The sequence below is a fragment of the Mus caroli genome, chromosome 1, assembly GCF_900094665.2.
Source record: "Mus caroli chromosome 1, CAROLI_EIJ_v1.1, whole genome shotgun sequence".
Classification (NCBI taxonomy): domain Eukaryota; kingdom Metazoa; phylum Chordata; class Mammalia; order Rodentia; family Muridae; genus Mus; species Mus caroli.
In genome coordinates, this window is record NC_034570.1 from 117989176 (window position 1) to 118007914 (window position 18739).

Genomic DNA, 18739 nt, shown 5'->3' on the forward strand with positions numbered 1-18739 from the left:
ATGGATGAAGGAACAGTTGACATGATATAAACACCTCTAAGTCAGATCATCTGGAGCCCTGTTGGAGAGCTGTGATGCACTGAGGTCTCCTTCACACCCCTTTCCTTAGTGCTGGTTCTCTCTACATGTATGTTACCTGTCCATATCTACACTTGCCTTATTTATAAATGAAATGTATCTATCAAAAATACCACTAAAATCTGTATGTAGGCATATGCATACCTTTCACAACCATTGTATCTACTATTGGGTCTTATGCTCCTTCATTCACCCACATATCCATGTTATGAGGCATTAGGAGAAGAAAGTCAAGTTTTCTACATTCCCTGCCTAAAGTGCTTGCAATTTTAGAGACTATGATTAGAAGTGAGCTGTTCTGCTCTTTTTTCCCTTTGAAGGCAATGGAGCTGGGTTTATCAGGTCAAGACCTTTCCAGTGCAGAGAATTTTAACTGTGTTCCAGTGTTGAGGAATGGATTCTAGTGGCCGACTGGTGACTGTATCAGTCTGAGAGAACGAAGAGAGGAAGACACAGACTCCCAATCAATGCCAGTGGCTACAGGCTTTTCTCTCAGTGGGTGGATGGTGGGGTGGCTTACCTCCAGGGCCTTCAGTCTCTTCAGGAGCAGTCTGCTGTCTTCTTTCCTCTCCTCCACACTACTGTGCTCGCTTCTTGAGTCCTCATCAGCTGCCACCACATGGAGGTCACCCAGTGCTGCTTGCTCTTTTCTCTCTTCTTCAGTTAGTCCTTCCTGAAACCAGAAAGAAAAAAAATCATTGTTTTCACTAATCTACAGCTGGAATATAGCTATTCTAAAGGAGAGAAGTCTGGACCTTTCCTGGGCTGAGGTAAAGACAGAACTAGTAAGCAAGGTGAGCAGTGCTTATATTAGTGGGCACAGTCGATTTTTATTCTGTCTGTGGAATATGTACACATGCAAGGGTTCACATGTATACATACATGCACATATGTGTGCATGTATGAAGGAGGTCCATAACTTTATTTATTTATTTATTTATTTATTTATTTATTTATTTATTGAGACAAGAATTCTCATCAATCTAAAACTCTACCACGTAATCAATGACAGCAAGCCCCAGGGTTCTGTCATTTCCCATGGCCCCAGTATTGGGTTTTCAAGCAAACACACCATTCCTAAACATTTTACATGGGACCTGTGGACTGAACTAAGGTCCTCAGGCTGGCAAATGAAGCTAAACCAATAAGTACTTTATTAGTTGTAGTGTTTTTCCCAGTCCTCCTTACAAGTTGTCTTTTTAAGTTTTGATTTGTTTTGTTTTCCCCCTAAACTCTGGTAAAGTAGAGCTATAGGGCCACAACATCTGAAGATGCGTGTAGGGCCACAACATCTGAAAATGCACATTATCTGTCCAGTTGGAGCATCTGCAGAGGTCACCAAGGTTCAGGCACAATTATATGGTTAATTTAATTATATTAACGCAATGCAATCCAGCTGTGCTTTAAGCTGAGAAAACCTCAACTTGTCTTGATGCCTTCACTTGTAAAAGGCAAAGAGGATCATTAAATTCAATGGACATATAACAGATTAATTAATTCAAGGAAAAATAAGTATCATAAAAATTTAAATGGTAATTTCATATTTTTATTCCATTTTTATTTGTGTATGATATGCATGTATATATGCAGGTGTTTGCATGTGTGTGTGTGGGGGGGGCATATATATGTGTGTATCCCTCTGTCTTTCAAAGCTGCAATTTTAGGTAGACCTGCATGTCTATATGACATATACATGGCTTCTTGAGATATGAACTTAGGTTTTTTTTTTTTTTTTATGTTTTCAGAGCAAGTGCATGCCCTGGTGATATGTCTCTCCAGCCAGGTAGAACTGCATGCTCAAAACAAATAGTTACGCCAGCTAGGAATAACCCAATTTCTAAGGACCCCTGTGTCTCCCTTCTAACACTTCAGGATTTGTTGTACAGCCTCCAGGCTGACATAAAGTGCTGTTGTCTTATCTTGCCTCCCTGTTGGAAGCTCCACACTCAACTGTGTCTCTGACAGCTTTTTGGAAGTTTCAAAGTGTTAATTTGAGACTTTTCCTTAGCTCTTGCTTTCAAGGGAAAAATAAATATCAAGAGAACACCATACAATGGGTGACAGAGATGGCTGAATGGGTAAAAGTGCTTGCTGTCCAAGTGGGGGACCCTGAGCTCTAATCTCCCATAAGTTATGTTAAAGCCAGACACAATCTTGGGTGTTTATACTACCAGAACTCCTACAGTGAGGCAGGAGGCAGAGACAGGAGACTCCAGGGAAGCATACAGGCCACCTAGCCTCGCATACACAGCAGTGAACAAGACATCCTATCCCAGCAAGGAGAAAGCTGAGGACCAACATCCCAAGGTGTCCTCTGCCCCCTCAGCTGTGTATGCATTTATTTATATGCACACAAAGACACCCATCACACACAAGTATACAAAAGAAAAAACGAGAGCATCATATGAACAATATTCCATCTGTTGTGTAATATACCAAGGCCTCTCAATCACACACCAGGTAAAACCATCCTAGCACAGTATTTAACTCCCAACACACACTGTAGAATCTAAGCTTTGGTATAGCAGGTTGCCAATCAGTTGGCCTAAACTGGATTATCCATTACTGGCAGACTTCTTTATATTTAGCACTAAGTTAAGATCACCTAAAAATACCAAAGCAAAACACGATAATCCCTACCTTTAAGGAACTCGTGTTATCTATTTAGAAGGAAACAATAGCAGGGGAGGCATGAGTTCTCAAACTGCCTTCACCAAGATGCTTTGAAGAATCCATTACACTTTAACATTTTTTAAATGCACCATGAAATATGTAAAAAAGTATACCTTATATTGCACATGTATATAAAGCTTATATGTCTATATGTATAACATACATATGTATAAAACACTTCACCAGGTTGATCCATGCTAGTTTGTTTTGTGAAGATTTCTGAATATAGTTTTATCTCTGATCTTTGTATATAATCAATACCCAGTTGATGAAGAAAGTGATGATGCCTGGTTGGGGAGGCGACTCAGTCCATAAAATGTTTGCCTTGTGAACACAAGTTCCCAAGTTCCATCCCTACATCCTACAGAGTAAGTCAGCTATGGTAGCACCCGTGATCCCACTTCTGGGGAGTCATTGGAAGGCCAAAGAATAAGCTGCTGTTTCTATAGTTATAAACAGAACAAAATAAAAACCCTAAGTGGATAGTACCTGAAGAATGTGATACGAGATGGCCCTGAACAAACCTGCACATACATGTGCATGCGCAAACACACACACACACACACACACACACAAACACCAGTGATGATTAGATTCCATGAATAGATGTGTCCACTCCCATGGTGGATGTGAGTTCCTCTCAGGTAAGTGCTAGACCAGTTTAAGTTATACTCTGAGAAAGAACAAAGGATAGGGGCCCATTGTGTTTTCACAGCTGTGACTCTCAAAGCTTCATTACTGGCCAGACTTCCAAACTCGTGATAAAGCCCAGAACTGAACGCACCTTGTTAACAACTCAACTTTGAAGAAAAAAAAAGATTCTTGTGCTTCTCTTTTAAGACCAAGTATGAGGGCCAGGGAGGTGGCTCAGCACACACAGGCTCTTACCAAGAAGCAGGGTGACCTGAGTTCAATCTCCAGGACCCACACAATGGAAGGAGGGAACCAACTCTCATAAGCTGTTCTCTAAACTCCATTTGTGTCCTGTGGGACACCCATGCATGCATGTATGCACGCATGTTAGGATTTCACAGTTAATTAAGACAAAAGGGAAGACCCTAGTGCGGTGAGTAAAACACAAACAAACTTAGAATGTGAAGGGCATATTTCACATCTACTCTTTAGCAGCTCAGCTAATGACTTTGGGCCACTTAATGTTCAATAAGTCTTGATAATTTCTTTTTATCCCCTACCTAAGACTGTCAGCATGCATTTATGCATAGGTAACTGGTTTTCATTACTCACAGGGGCTGTGTTCCAGGGCATTGTCATGAACACTCAATTAACATGTACTGAATTTCATCACAATACTTCTACAAGGCAATTAATATCTCACCTGGATTCTGGAGTGATTCTGTGTAAAGTTATTATGTAAAATGCATACTGTTGATTGTTTACTACTGAAACAGACCCCAGGAATATACCCTTATGCCCAAATATAGCATCCCTACTTCCTTATTAGGGCACATCCTAGCTTTCTTTATACTCATGAATGCTACCTTATTTGCCAGCATGTGCTTTGAGGGATGCCAGAAATAGCCACCTTACAACAAAAAGGCCTAAAATGTAAAAACAAAACAAAGCAAACCATGATGTCAGAGTCAGGAAGCTGGCTGGCCACAGTGTATCTGCACTTAGGAAGCAGAGAGGAAACAGCAAGTGACATTGGGGCTGTAAAACCTCAAAGCCCACCTCCACTGTCCTACTTCCTCTAGGAAGGCTCCACATCCCCAAAACTCACAAATAACACCACCATCAGGGACCAAATGTTTAAACACATGGGCTTATGGGACAGGGTTACATTTCACAGTCATAAGAAAACATAAGAAAAGAAATTCCTGACCAGAGTCCAAACACAGTTCATCAATGCACTCAGTACACAGAGGTTTTGGGGTTTTGTTCATTTCATTTCGTTTTGTTTTGTTTGTTTTTTAACATCATAAACAATTTATTGATCCAGGTGCTCAAGACGGGAAAAACAGAACCAAGTCCTTACAATTAGTGAAATTACTGTTAATGTTGGGAAACAAACAAATGGAAAGCCAACTGTTTGGGTGATAGAACTGTTGCAAGTGGCAAGTGCTATGAAAACACAGATCTACCAGTTCTCTCTGATGGACGGGGTATAATTAGGGACAGTATGGGATTCAATTCGGTGACATCAGAATGGAACCACCTGAGAAGCTGTCTTTCTATGCGACTACTAAATGATGAGAAGGGTGGGCTCTGGGGGCGGGGGGGGGGGGAGACAGTCCACGCAGAAGAACTGTTGAAGCAAATGCTGAGGAGAGGGGACATTCTCCCTGTGGGCAAAAGAGAGTGAGGGCCTCTGTGCTGGAGCCAAGGAGATGTGAGAGGAAGGTGAACAGGAAAGAAACCATGGCTGGGGGATGACTTAGTACGTAAAAGGCTTGCCTTGCAAGCATTATGACCTGTGTGTGGTGGATTTCCAGAACTCACTTCATAAAGCACACAGGCTATGGCAGTATGCATAAGACAGACCTGTGTGTGGTTCGTTTCCAGAAAGCATGTTCAAAAGCCCAGAGGCTATAGCAGCATGCATAAGACCTGCACAAGATCAAACCAGACAAAATCCCACCCCAGAGAGAGGAGGAAGGCTGAAGAAGGCTGAGGAAGACTGATAACTAATGGCTGCTAAGAGAGTGAGAGTTTCTCCAGGGATATGTTCTCTGAAAGGCCAACTATGCTCCAGGAGATACCCTATGCCCATTACCATCCTGCTATCACTAAGTGTACTCAATGGGTCTTAAGAATAAAGACAATTATATGATGTTGGGAGCAGAAAGTGGTGGGGAAAGCAGGGGGTAGATGGGATTTCAACTAACACTAAAATCCTCAAACAATCCTCAAATAATAAAAATAAGTAAACAACAACACCAACAACAATAAAACAAATAAAACCCTCATGAACATGAATATTTAATAGCTTAAACTGTAAAACAAAAGCTAATCATGGCGATGCACATGTATAATTCCAGCCCTGGGCTCATGGAGACTGGAGGATCTGCGCATGGTTCGCTGCTGGCCAGCCAGTTTGTCCTACTTGGCAAATTCCAGATCAGTCAGAGACCCTGTCTCCAAAACCAACAAAAAGAAGACAAACATGGTAGATGGGATCTAAGGGATGACAGTCAATGTTGATTTATGCCTTCTACAAATATGTATGTGCGTGTGCATATGTGTATATGCACAGTTGTACACACATGTGTACCTGCACACACATGCAAACACAAACACACACACACACACACACACACACACACACACGATCATAAAGAGCTACACCAAAGAGGGTCTTGCAAGCTATGGAAATGAATTCAGTTTACTTCTTCTTGGAACAAAAGAAATGGAGGCCAAGTAAGGGAAGCACCATTCCAACTGATGCCATGGGAAATGCTGAGGAGCAAGGTACAGCAGATAGAACTGTAAGCAGTTAGACCAGTTGGAAAGCCTATGTATAGCAATGACAGGCAGTTAGTGACACTGAGAGGTGTACACTTAGAGCTTACCAAAAGCATCTCCTGCGGTAGCTCAGACTACCATGTTTGTTCCATCAGAAACCTGGATACAATGTGCAGCTTCATACAGATCTCAAAATACTTTCCTTGTGGAACTGATACTGCTGTAGTGTTTATGAACTAAGCATGGTGTCTTGCTGGAGCAATCCCTCAAGCATTTCATCTCACTTTTTCCCATATGTAAAGCTCCAGGTGAACTGAATGTTCCTTCCTATGTTAAAATCTTCACAATTCAACAACTCAAGACACAATGTATCAACACACTCAGTAGTAAGGATTATGGCAGGAGAAAGGACAGTGGGCTTTCCCCTTTCCTAGTGAGAAGGTGTTTAGGGAACCTGACTGTCATCATGGTACTCTAATTGCCTGTGGCAAAGCTCAGTGACAAGAGAGAAGAAAATGAACACTGATCAAGGCAGGGAAGGAAAGAGAACTCTCTAGCTGAAAGGCATTGCAGCTATAAGTGGGTGCCCCATCTAGGGCTGGGAATGTGGACTTCTGGAAGAACTAGAGGGACACTGTGTGCCAGAGTTGGCAGCACTATGGATGGGAACAGACAGAGACCCTCAGATTCCACGGGGCAGAGAAGAGAAGAGAAGAGAAGAGAAGAGAAGAGAAGAGAAGAGAAGAGAAGAGAAGAGAAGAGAAGAGAAGTCCACTAAGAAACACCTCTTCATCACTCAGTTCCTCATTAGCATTTGGACCATCAGTGTGTAGCTGACTTACTAGAAGACAAGGACTTAAAGCCAGTTGTGAATCCCAGCATGTGGGACAGGGAGACAGGAGGACTGTGATGGCTAATGTTAGCTGTCAACTTGGCCATATTTGGGATCAACTAAAACCTAAGTATCTGGGCATATCTATGAAGAATTCTTTGATTGGTTCATCTGAGTTGAGAAGACTTAACTCTCAGTCTAAGTCACACTGGTAGCAGCCCATATTAAAAAAAAAAAAAAAAAAAACATGGACGAAAGCTTTTGCTTTTTTGCCTTCTTGTCATCACTTCTACTGGCAAATTCATCTATCCTGCTGCTGAGGCAGTCCTTTGCTGGTATAAGAACTTACTTGTTCAGGATTCCAGAGTATACTGAAGACCAGTCTAGCCTCATGGACTGGTCAATACAGGATTCTTGGCCTTTCTGTCAGGAGACAGCCATTGCTGGACTATCTGCACCACAGCCTGTAAGCTACTTTAATACTATATATATGTATATATATAGTATTATTATATATTATATATTATATATGTAATATATATATATTACATATAGGAAAAATATTTCCTACCAGTTCTATTCCTCCAGAGAACCCCAGAAAACACAGAGATCAAAACTTCAATGCTAGCTTTAGCTACATAGTGTGTTGGAAGCAAGGCTGGGAGATGGGAGATTGTGTCTAAATGAAAAGAAGAGGCAGAAGTTTACCTCACCAACCTACAAACAATTCTACTATGGTTAGGCACCTTTCCCCGCACCTTCCCCAGTTATTTGCCAGTGAGATGTATTCTACTTTGGGAAAGAAGATAAATCTAGATTGAAAACCTAAATTTGCCTTCTAGTTAGGTCAACTCTATTTTTCAATAAATCTTTTTTTTCCATCTTTTTTTTTAAACAAGTGATATTACTTTTGAAATTCTTTTTTCCCATCTTTTAAAAAAAAAAAACAAATGAGTTTACTTTTAAAACTACTAAAGCCTCAGCTCTAGAGTCAGGCTTTGATGGTTCAGGTTCTTTTTTGTGTGATGGCAAGACTGCTTAGGAGGGATGTCTACTGCTAAGCCTGACAACCTAAGGAGGATTCCTGAGGGTCTCACGTGGAAGGAGAACAGCAGCTCCCGTAAGCTGCCCTCTGCCTCCACACATGGCTCATGGCACAGACATGTCCACACACTACAATGAAATAAATGCAAAAAAAACATTAGAAATAAATGCAACAAATCTTGAAAAAAGAATACAAATCTAAGGGGCCTTCTAGAAGAGGCCAAGCAAGCCGAAAATGAATGGAGGCAGGCCCTCAGGAAACATGGCTGCACCCATCACCAGTCCATGGCTGCCCATTTCAGGCTGGATGGCTTCTACATTTAGCTTAAACCCATTAAAGCATGCCAATGTTTGAAAAACAAATCATAAGTGTAACTAACACAAAATCAGACAAAATTGCCAATTAAAGATCCAGGAGAGGAGAGGATTAGGGTAAGAAAAAAAAAAAAAAGAAGAAGGAGGGAGAGACAGAGAGAGAGAGAGAGAGAGACCTAGAAGGAGAAAGAACAATAAAGGAGATGGAGGATAACAAGGTATAGAGAAAGACAAAGAGAAAGATGGAAAGATAGCTACAGAGAGACAGAGACAGCCACGGGCAGAGAGATAAGTAGGTATGGCTAGAGAGACAAAGACCAAGAACATCAGAGTGAGTAACAGATAGGGAGAGAGAGACAGAGATACAAAGAGGCACACTATCAGAAAAACAGAGAGATAGAGGGGCAGAAAGAGACAGAGAAAGAGGCATAGAGACAGTGTATAGGGGGACAGAGACAGAGAGAAACACTGGAAAACTGTGGCCAAGAATACAAGACAGAGATCAGAAACCTGTAGCTCTAGATAAAACACCGTCTTCCCACCAACTTCCCAGACTCAAGCCAGGAAAGCAAGACAACTTGTTAGGATACCAGCCTGTGAAGAGGGAAAGCAGGTTCCAGAGGTGACTGCTTTTCTCTCTCTAGACTTTAACCAGCCGTGGAGTCCTCAGAAGTGGAGCTGCTACACAAACAATGCTTGCCCCCACATATTTCATATATGGCTGGAGCCATGATCTTGTTTGCACCAACAAATACGAGCCCGTCCCCTTGAAGGTAAAGATTTAGGGGCTCAGTTAGCACTGAAGAGATTAAATCATAGCCTGCCTGTCAGTACATAACGCTTCCCTTAGAGCCATTCATTTCTCTAAGTGGTAAGCAAGGCAGTGATTCACCAGTGAGGGAAGGCACCTCCTTTCTTCTGGAACACTCCGCATCATCAGGCCTATGTAAAACAGAATCAATCAATGCAAGCTGCACGCTGCTGCTTCGGGTTAACTCTGAGGAATCACAGTCCGGGGAGCTCATTTAGTTCGGGAGCAGGCAGCCTAGCCTAGCTCTACATCAGCCGAAAGATGATGCTTCAGTCTATGAAGTAGGAGGCTTAAGTGAATGTGGAGGAGGGGCTGGGATGTGGGATTGGTAAAGTAGCCAATTAACATGCATGAAGCCCTAGGTTCTATCCCCAGCCCTTGATAAACTGGATATGATGGTGCATACTGGTAAACCAAAACTTGGGAGGACAAAGTGATCTCCAGCTACACAGCAAGAACAAGGCCAAGCATGAGCTATCTGAGACCCTGACTCAAAAAACATTAAAGTACATGTGGAAGAAAATGATCATGCAGTGCTTGGCTGGGATGTTCAAACGGGTTTTAATTGACTTTCAAGTGCTTTGCTTCTTTCAGTCAGGTTCACAGTAGGACTCCAATGTTCCATGAGGTTCCCTCACTTCATGATTGAATTAACTCATCTATCTATCCAGTCAATATTTGATGAGCGGTAATGAATCAGGCACTGGAGAGAATGCCCAGGACATGGAGGTATAAGGCACACATGGTCCCCTTTCTAATGGAGCATACCATGCAGTAAGATTGCTGCTAATCAAAATGTCACAGGCATCTCAGCACAGAGAGTGAGGAAGTTTCCAGGTGCTTCAAGAGAAAGAAATGCAGAGGGCTGGAATCATGGCTCAGAGGGTACAGTGTTGTACCTGCATGAGGACCCATGTTTGATCCTTAAACCACACAAAATGTTGGGCGTGGCATTGCACACCTGTAATACCAGAAGTAGGGAGGAGATAAGCAGGTGCCTTAGTCTCACCAGCTAACTACTCTAATCATAGTAGGAGCACTCAGTCCCAGTGAGAGACACTGTATAAAAATATAAATAAGACTGAGATGACTCAGCTGATAAAAACACTAGCTGTTCAAGCATAAGGATCTGAGTTCAGGTCCCCAGTAATCACTTAAAAAGTTCGGAAGGGTGGTGCACTCCTGTAATCCCAGCAATCTAACAGAACAATAGAGACAGGGGGATCTTTGAGGCTTGACAGCCAAGAAGTCTAGACAACCAGTGAGCTCCAGGTTCAATGAGAAACTCTATCTTAAACAATGAAGTGATTAATAGGGGAAGAATCCTGACCTATGACCTCCATGCACACAGGTATATGAGCACCTGTACTCATGTGCATACACACACATGCTACAGTCATATGAGAATACACATGAGTGGCAAGTGCAGGATTGTTGATGAACTGAGATCAGGATAAACAGGGCAGCTTATGAGGAAAGAAAGAAGGGTGGCCAGGAGTAGGAAGTGGGTACCTAACTGGGAGAGTCTGAAAGAAACTTGGAGGAAATGGAGGAGTTGGGGCCGAAGATGAAGCTGGAGGGTGGAGTGGAACAGAGTACAGGTGACAGAATTTCTTCCCAGGCTAACAAAGTAAAATGTTACTGAGCAGGAAGTCAAAGGCTATTTTCAAGGGTGTGTGTGTGTGTGTGTGTCTGTATGTGTGTCTTGGTATACATAAATGATATGAGTGTGTATATAAGTCTGTTTGTCTTTGTGTGTATATCGCTGGGTGCAGCGTGTGCCTCTCTGTTGTACATGAACCTATGTGTGTGTTCATGCTTCTCTGTGTATGGATATGTGTGTTTGTTTCTGGCTTTGCATGTGCATGTGTGGTGATGGCCAGGATGAGATGACAGATGGGTATCTGAAGCAGTGAAGAGTATGAACTTGAGCACAGTTATCAGAAAAGGAAGAAGACACTGCAGAAAGAGCTCACGTGGAAGTTGACTAAGCTATGATGTACATGACCTTGGAGTTTGACGGCCACCTTGTAATTCACATGTTTTAGTGTGTGGCTTGCCTAACAATGACAAATCACTAACACATCCTTAGCTCAAGGCTTCTGATACCAACTGCAAATGACTGTGGAGTCAACAGAGGGAAGGGCAGAGGGACATAAGCAGTGCTTGTGGCAGATGCAGATTCTTTGGCAAACTCTGGCCCCTGTGAGTCTGTACCTGGGAGCAGGCCCAGAAGTCTTTTATTCTAGAGAACTTTGCAGGTAAACTGACACCCAAAGTTCAACAGCCTCAATATAAGATATAAATGACCTTCACTTTCCAAAAGCTTTTGGCATTGCTAATTTGGTTTTATACCTATTTCTTTTTATGACAGAGTTTCATTGTGTAGCCTCAGCTGGCCTATAGTTCGCTATGCAGTTCAGGCTGGTTTTGAACTTGCAAAGATTGGCCTATCTCCCCCTCAAGTGCTACTTCTCCTGGCAATGCAGGTTTTTCTGTTTTTGTTTTTGTTTTGATTTGTTTTTGTTTTTGTTTTTTGAGACAGGGTCTTGTGTTTTTCCATTCACTACACTCTATCTGTGACTTAAGATGACCTTGAACTTCTGATGTTTCCTATCCCTCCACTCTAGTGCTAGGGGAAATCCATATTACCATATCCAGGTTTGTTAGTAATTAGGAAAACAAAGAGAAAATTGATCATTGAAAATGGTTTTCACATGAGAATGAAAATGAGAGGCACTTAATGGCAGGCCACAGGAATGGTAGGGGTAAGTCAGAGAGACAGATTTCCCCACAGCTTATTAAAAACAACCACTTCAGCTACTGAAGTTAAAGGCTGGCTTCTGAAATGGTGCTTCTCTATGTTATCGCACGAAAATCTGGGACTCCAAGGCCCATGATTGTAACTGCTGTGTGTAGAGCAGATGGCATTAACAGCACAACACTGTGTTAGGTGGCTTATAAAGAAAGTGACACCAAGATTCTGAAGCACCCCAACTTTCTTGGAAGGCTCTACTAATGGACAAAACATGTTTGACTGTCTCTGGTTTTATGACTGATAAATAGAAACATACTCACAAGATTCCAGAATAAGGCATAAAAGTAGAAACTGCTCACCAAAATGAGTTCATAGTTTTTCCCCTAATGGTCAATGAGGGCCAATAAAATGGCTCAGTGGGTAAAGGACTTGCTGCGAAGCCTGACAACCTATGGGTGATCCAGAGTCAGACACAATGAAAGGAAAGAACCAATGCTTACAAGCTGTCCTCTGACTTCCACATACACTCTATAATGTATGCACTTGAACACCACACACACACACACACACACACACACACAAATAAATTTAGTAAAACCTCTAGAGATCAAAGAAGGAGTAGGTGCATATGCATCTACAGGTCAGCATGTGTGTGTGGATGTCCAATCACATGTTACAAAACTTAACCTCAAAGCTCAACCTCACTATGACAGTGCTTCCTGTTGCTACCCCATTTCTGATGTATGATGCTAGGAGTGTCTGACCCAGGACCACAAGGCACACTGAAGAAACCCATGTCAAGGCAGAGGGCAAGATACTCTATTATGTTTATAATGTCTTGATCTTACACTTGATGGGGCATAGCCAATCTTCTCAAAGCCCAACTACCACTGCATTGCTGCCTTCATGTTTTTAACTGATTTGTTTGGAGAAAGGGTCATATTTAGACCAGGCTGGCCTCCACTACCGCAGGATATAATCAAGGGAGTTCCTTCTGTCTCTGCCTTCCAGTTGCTGGACATACAGGAGGTGCCAGGCTTACATAGTGCTGGGGACCAAATGCAGGTCCCTGTATGCACGACAAACTTTCCCCTGAATGAGCTGCATCCTTGCCCTGGCTCACTGTCATTTGAAAGCCTGTTCTTCTCTAGGCCAGTTTTACAGCCATTAGTTCACTAAGGTGGAGAACATATAGACATGTGAGATCTACATCCCTTCCCCTCTCTGCTTCAGTTCAGTTGTGTATCTGATAGTCATTACTTATTTCTCTGACCAACTTCCTCATGTTTTGAAAACAATGTACAAATGCAGGGGTTAGGAGGATGGTTCAATGAGTAAAAATGACTTTGTGTTGGAAAAACCAAGCAACACATAAAACAAGGATAGAGCAGTGTGAGCATTTGCAACCCAGTGTTCCTATAGGGAACTGGAGGAGGAGGCAAAAGTGGGAAGATCCCTAGAAGCTCACAGCCTATTTATTCTGGAACGCACAGCACAAGACTATAAAGAGACCCCACCTCAATAATGGTGGAGGGCGGGGACCAGGACCAATGCCTGAGGTTGTCATCTGACCCTCATCTGTGTGCTATGACACAAGCTCATACACCTCACACAAGTTAAACAGAATCCACAAACCTAGAACAACTCAAAACTCTTCAGGCTTTATAATTCTATGATTTTAATCACCTGTAAAACTCAATTTAAGCAGATAAATACTTAGAATCCCAGTCGAGATTTGGAATCCTTAATATATAACATATTTAGGATTAGATCTGCCTATAAGACTTCTCTCAAAAAAATCCTCTGTGCTCTTCCCAATATGCATATTTTCCTCGGCACTTAAAAAAAAAAAAAAAAGCTGGGCAGTAGTGGTGGACACCTTTAATTCCAGCACTTGGGAGTCAGAGGAAGGTGGATTTCTGGGTTCGAGGCCAGCCTGGTCTACAGAGTGAGTTCCAGGACAGCCAGGGCTACACAGAGAAACCCTGTCTTGAAAAAAAAAAACAAAAAAACAACAACCAAACAAACAAAAGCCCATCATTTTGCTGCACCTATTTCTTCGGGCCTATATAGTTAGTACATTCCATATGATGCCTCTGAGGAATGAATGGCCTACAGAGCCACATTGGGTGATAGTTAGGAACAAGGATCTGCAACATGTACCAGGAAAGGTTGCTGGACATGAGCCAATTCTGTGGGCAGTTACTTATGGAGAGTGTTGTGGATCAACAGGAATCCCCGCCCCCAGAGACTCATGTGCTTGACTCCTTGGTGCACTGCTAAGAGTTATTGCCTTATTGCCTTGTTGGAGTAGGCATGCCTTGCTGAAGGAAGTGGGTCACTATGGGGGTAGGCTTTAAGGTCTCCCAGCCTCAAGCTATGCCCAGTGTGGCACACAGTCTCCTTCTGCTTCCTGTGGATCAAGACGTCGAACTCTCAGCTCCTTCTCCAGGAACCATGTCCACCTGAGTACTGCTATTCTTTCTGTCATGATGAAAACAGACTAAACCTATGTAAGGCAGCCACAATTAAATGTTTCCTTTATAAGACATCCTGTGGTCATGGATTCTCTTCATAGTAATAGAAACCCTAAGACAGGGGTAATCACTTTAAAGATTTAAAAAAAAAATAAAGGAAATCTCTCTTTTTTATTGATTAATTTTATTTGACAATTTCACACATGTATATAATGTATTCTCATTACTCTCTCTCTAATACTCTCTTTTATCTCCTTTCTACCCCTATTAATCTCCTACATCCCCACCTGTCCCTTTCCCAGATTCATGCCTTTAGTTTTCATTTTGTGACCCATTTAGCTTTACCAGATCATCTGTTTGAGCACTATACTAGAATTACGCACTGGTGCCTGAAAGAGTCATCAGTTGGTACACAATCGAAGGCAATGACTTCCACTTGCTCCCTTAAGCTGTCAGTAGCAAGCAGTTCATTAATGAGGGGTAGGGCTGTGTGAACCCCTGCTCTGTCCAAGTTTGACTGTTGAAGAACTCAGTCTTATGAAGACCCAGTGCAGGCACCCACAGGTGTTATGAGTTTGTGATTGCAATGGCTGTGCCTTGCATAGAAGATGATAATTTGCACCCCTTCTGGTTCTTACATACCCCACCACCACCACACTCTGCCTCTTGCTATCTGAGCCTTAGAGGGGATGATATCAATGACTTGATTAACATTATTATAATTGGAGTAATCTACTACTTCCTGGTTAGGTTTGAGGCCCCTTCCACAGGAGTAAGTCCAGCTCTGGTAAATACTTGGCAGGGGAGATCTTAGGATCCATGGGTAGCTATCAGTATTGTTGAGTTAACAGACATAATGTCAGTTTATTTTATTCTATTTATGATTATTTCTATTTATGTTTATACTCACAGACAAATGTGTCCTTGAGTTAATCTCTGAAGCATCTCTTGACTTTTATTATTATTTTTATCAAATGACATGGACACAAAGACTACATATACAGAGATGATGGTAATAGTTGCCAATTGTGTGTGTGTGTGTGTGTAGGAAAAAGGTCAGCCTTAAGTGGCATTTCTCAAGTGTTGCCTGTCTTTACTTCTTTTCTGGAAATTGTCCCTCACTAAACAAGAACACCTTAAGTCGTCTCTACTGGGCATGGCAATGAGTTCCAGAGGGCTACCTGGCTTTGGTTCCCCAGAACTGAAATTCCAAGTGTGGGCCATTGCATGTGCAGTGTTCTCCATGTGTGCTGAGGATCTGAGCTCAGCTCCTACTTCTTGCCTTATAAACACTTTACCAAATGTGCTATGTCTTTAGCCAATGGCTATTTACCTTTTGACATCTGTAGATTCCTGTGGTTCCTTAGCTTGAAGATAGGAAAAGGAATGATAGCGAAGTGAAACCAATATCCTTCCTCAGCAAAGTTGACAATAGAATGCTTTCCTTCTGAATATCCAGCCGTAGGTCTCATCTTCACTAACTCATTGCAAAAACTGAGATAAGCAGTCATTTATACTCAAGCATATAAGGTAGAGACTAGGGTGTAATTAGCCTGAAATGTTAAATTCTTCTGAAACACAAATGGTACTGAATAACACTAAATATGCAAGAGTATTAGTTTTCTTATCATTGAAGCCAAATACCCAACAGGAAGCCATATAAGTGGCACATTTGATGGTACAATCTGACATGCAGGGGAGATGTGATGGCAGGGGCTTGAATCAGCTGGATACGTAGCATCCACAGTCAGCAAAAGCAGAGAGAGACGAATGCCTGTTGCTCAACTCACTTTCTCCTTGGATTTAGTCCAAGACCTTGGGCATGGAATAAAGCTGCCCACATTTAGGGTGGGTCCTCCCTCATTGAAATCTCTCTGTAAACACCCTTATCACCATACTTAGAAGAATCTTGGCAAAGTAATTTTAAATCCATTCAAGTTGGCAATAAAGATGAACTATCACAATCTTAAACCTCAAAGTTAAACAAGTGAGCCCACAAACATGTTACATACATGAGCCATCCAAATGTCCCTGTCCCCTTTACACATAAGAGAATTGGCTTGAGTGGTTATTAAGTATCCGGATTCCCACTAAGTGTCAGAACTAAGAACTGAAACAATGCTAATTTCACTCAAAGATTTCTTCATGCCAGTACAGATTTATTCTTAATAGTGATCCCATCTGAGAACCTGCAGTCTTCATTTTCCCATGAACTATGCTACTGGCAGGCAGCATACTTCCAGGCTCCTAGGCCACTCTGTAGAACTAATAATTGCATGACAAATGTTAGGGCTAGGCTCAGAATAGGTTTAACAAACCACTACCCCTCAATGGTTAATGATGAAATGAGGATCCGATTTGTTCAAAACGTAAGCACACGCTATACTATATATCAATCAATTGGCACAATGGTGGCATGAAGAATATGGTGATAATCAACCTCCATTCTCATTAGATCCATGGCCTGTGCCATAGGAGCTAATTCATCCCTGGTATTATTAACCTGGTCAAAAGCATATGGCCCAGGAGGTCATAGGCTCCAGTGGGGAACCCGCTACTCTTGTTTTCTAAAAGGGGCATATTGTCAAACTGCCTTCTAAATATTTATGCCTATACTCATGATCAGCGCTTTTCTCAGCTTTGGTCAGGGGCATTTCTTTCAGTAATGGGTAGCAATAATGCAGAGACTCATCATTGACCAAAGAGCTGAGGATAAATGACTACTGAAGGTTCAACACTACATGGGCCATTCTACCACCCTCCACCCCCCAAGATGCATAGAGTACCACTGTAGATGGGACATAAAGACTGTAAGAGCTGGAGGCTGGGGAGGAACCCAATGTAGCTATGATAACTTGCACAAGACCTGGAAAATATCAAGCCAAGAAGAGCAGTCCATGTTACAAGTGGGCACTAAGTGTACCCTGTGGGTTACAACAAAATTAAAAAAAAAGGTGGGAAGGAAGAATGGTGGAAGGTGCTGAGGGAAGTGGGGTGGAGAGCTAGGGGTAGATATGATCAATATATCCATGTATGATACTATCAAAAAATAAATAAAAGATTAAAACAATACCCACTAGACAGAAAAGCAGTAAGGCCAGAGACTGCCTGACAGCCTTTCCTAGGCATCCTAGCAACTTAAGCCCCTGTGATTCATTGACCCATTTGTTTTGAGGTGATGGGGAGGGTGCTCAGGATATATGGCCGCTGTAGGTAGTACTTGTGCAAACACTGCAGCCAAGTCCCCATTCCCGGGGACTGCTAGCAGCTTTTGTTCCATACTAGCATACTAAATTTTAAAAGTGGGAGAAAAATAGTATGAGATAAATCACAGGATTTTAAAAGAACATCCCAATTTGTTCACAGTTTAGCATTCCCACTGCCAGGCAAAAACATATAAAACTCCCCCTCTTTCATCCCTGGATTTGACTCACAAAGTGAATGAAGCACGCAATGAAATCTCCGAGATTAAATGTGTATGATGGATAAGAGGGCAGAGTGTTGCTTTATGTGCCTGAGATGAACTTGCAGCCATAGGCACATCAATCCACTTCTCCTCTGCATTACTCTTCACTCAAAACACTTCTCGATATCACCAACTACCTTCCATATTGAGCAGATTCCCACAGTTACATTAATAAATTCTCAGCTGATGCTTTTACTGCTTCTTCCATCTATCAGCAACATTTATTTCCGGAACCGAGGTTCAGTTCTAAAGGTGCTCTGCATAGAGGGAGGCTCCTGTGGAATGGGAAGGCATCAAAGAGCCAGACATCATTTTCATGCCAGGTAGGTTCCAGATGTCTGGACATCAGGAATTAGAGAAGTAAGGTTATCTGAGTATAACCTGGGAGGGGAAAATACAAAGTAGCAAGAATGTCCTATGGGGGCCACAAAGGACTCAAATTCAACTTCTAGCATACATTGGGCTGTTCATGTCACAATAGCCTGTAATTCTAGTGGCAAGGAAGCCAATACTCTCTTCTTGGTTCCACAGGCACCTTGAGTTATGTACACACACACACACACACACACACACACACACACACACACATGCATACACATGCATACACATGCGCATGCATACACATATGCACACACATACACTTAAAAATGAAATAAATACTTAAAACTAAAAAGAATGCTATATAGATGGAAAGTAATACACAGATGGTGAATGGTTGCCCTTAAACCCTTGAGAGCTAGCAAACAAACAAATAGACAAATTCATAATTTAAGGTTAAAATTTGTAATTACCCCAACACAGTTTCTTTATGGAATTAATAAGGTAGGGGAACCAAAAAGCTTCCAAAGAGGATGCTGAGCAC

At 42.1% G+C, this 18739-nt stretch overlaps 1 protein-coding gene across 1 annotated transcript in view; it reads right to left on the minus strand.

Annotated features, from left to right (window-relative positions):
- The window catches only part of Nckap5 (NCK associated protein 5), an 805148-nt gene that overhangs the window by 307800 nt on the left and 478609 nt on the right, over positions 1–18739 (minus strand). The window contains 1 exon segment of the mRNA XM_029471137.1: positions 599–751. Coding sequence (XP_029326997.1) covers positions 599–751 — 153 coding nt within the window.